The sequence below is a fragment of the Carlito syrichta genome, unplaced genomic scaffold (genome assembly GCF_000164805.1).
Source record: "Carlito syrichta isolate Samal-C Ts95f unplaced genomic scaffold, Tarsius_syrichta-2.0.1 Scaffold305706, whole genome shotgun sequence".
Taxonomy (NCBI): Eukaryota; Metazoa; Chordata; class Mammalia; order Primates; family Tarsiidae; genus Carlito; species Carlito syrichta.
The window spans coordinates 39,590-40,500 of NW_007249802.1; the positions used below are offsets into that span (position 1 = coordinate 39,590).

Below are 911 nucleotides of genomic sequence, written 5' to 3' on the forward strand. Positions count from 1 at the left end.
AAAAAAAAAAAAAAAGACAGGTACTATTATCTACGTTTCATTTTGCAGGTGAGACAATGGGCCCAGGGTGGTTTGGTAACACACCCTGGGTTGCACAGCTAGCAAACGGCAGAGCTGTAACCCATTCTCTCAGCCACTGTGCTCTACTTATGGCTCGTCCAGGTGAGGTGGGGCTTCTAGGCAGGAAGAGGGAGCCTGTCTAGGGAGGAGGCGGAGGAGAGGAGAAGAAATCACTCACTCAACCACGTCCTGGTCACTGGGGTCCAGGTAACGGCTGCTGACCCACTGGATACCAAACCAATCCTTGTAGCCATGGCGCCCACAGCAGTGGTGCCTCAGCTGCAGCTCATCCACCAGCCGTTTAGCATTACAGTGCCCGGGCACCTCTGTGTCCTTGTAGTGAGCCAAGGCAGTCGCCAGGCCTTTTTCCAGGCCCTCGTCCAGACCCCCAGGTAAAACCAGGGCTAGCCCCATCGCGAGGACCAGGAGTCCTCCGCCCCCAACAGTGCCAGCCACCAGCATCGGGCCCAGGACCCCTCGCCAGGGAGGGTATCGAGCTGCATCCAGGCTTGCTCGGCTGGCTCCCGCACCCCCCAGTCCTGTGCCCACAGCCACTGCACTCGCTGCCAGGGCAGTCTGGGGCAGGGCAGAAAATCGGCAGGAGGGAGCCAGGAAGGTGCCAAGGTGCCCCAGCTGGACCAGGAGATGCCCGCTACAGAGGAGGGTGAGGCCACCGACAAGCGCCAGCAGCCAGGAGAGGAGCCAGAGCCCCTGCGCCAGACGGATGCGGGGCTGCAGGGGCAGCACCAGCGGCAGCACAGGCGCCATCTCCCATCTCTGCCCAAGGGAGTGCAGAGCTGTCGAGGATGGAGGTTGGTCGGGGCAGGATGCTGAGTCAGCCCAGCCCGGCT

General features: G+C 61.7%; 1 protein-coding gene across 2 annotated transcripts in view; it reads right to left on the reverse strand.

Moving 5' to 3' along the window:
• The window catches only part of ROM1 (retinal outer segment membrane protein 1), a 2,207-nt gene extending 1,302 nt beyond the window's left edge, over window positions 1–905 (reverse strand). Inside the window, exon 1 of one of the 2 annotated variants that reach the window (XM_008062455.1) lies at window positions 239–905. In XM_008062455.1, the coding sequence (XP_008060646.1) occupies window positions 239–828 (590 nt within the window). In that variant the 5' untranslated portion in view covers window positions 829–905. The remainder of the gene's footprint in view (window positions 1–238) is intronic. The other variant, XM_021714701.1, reaches the window with a different exon arrangement.
• Window positions 906–911: the final 6 nt, after the last annotated feature.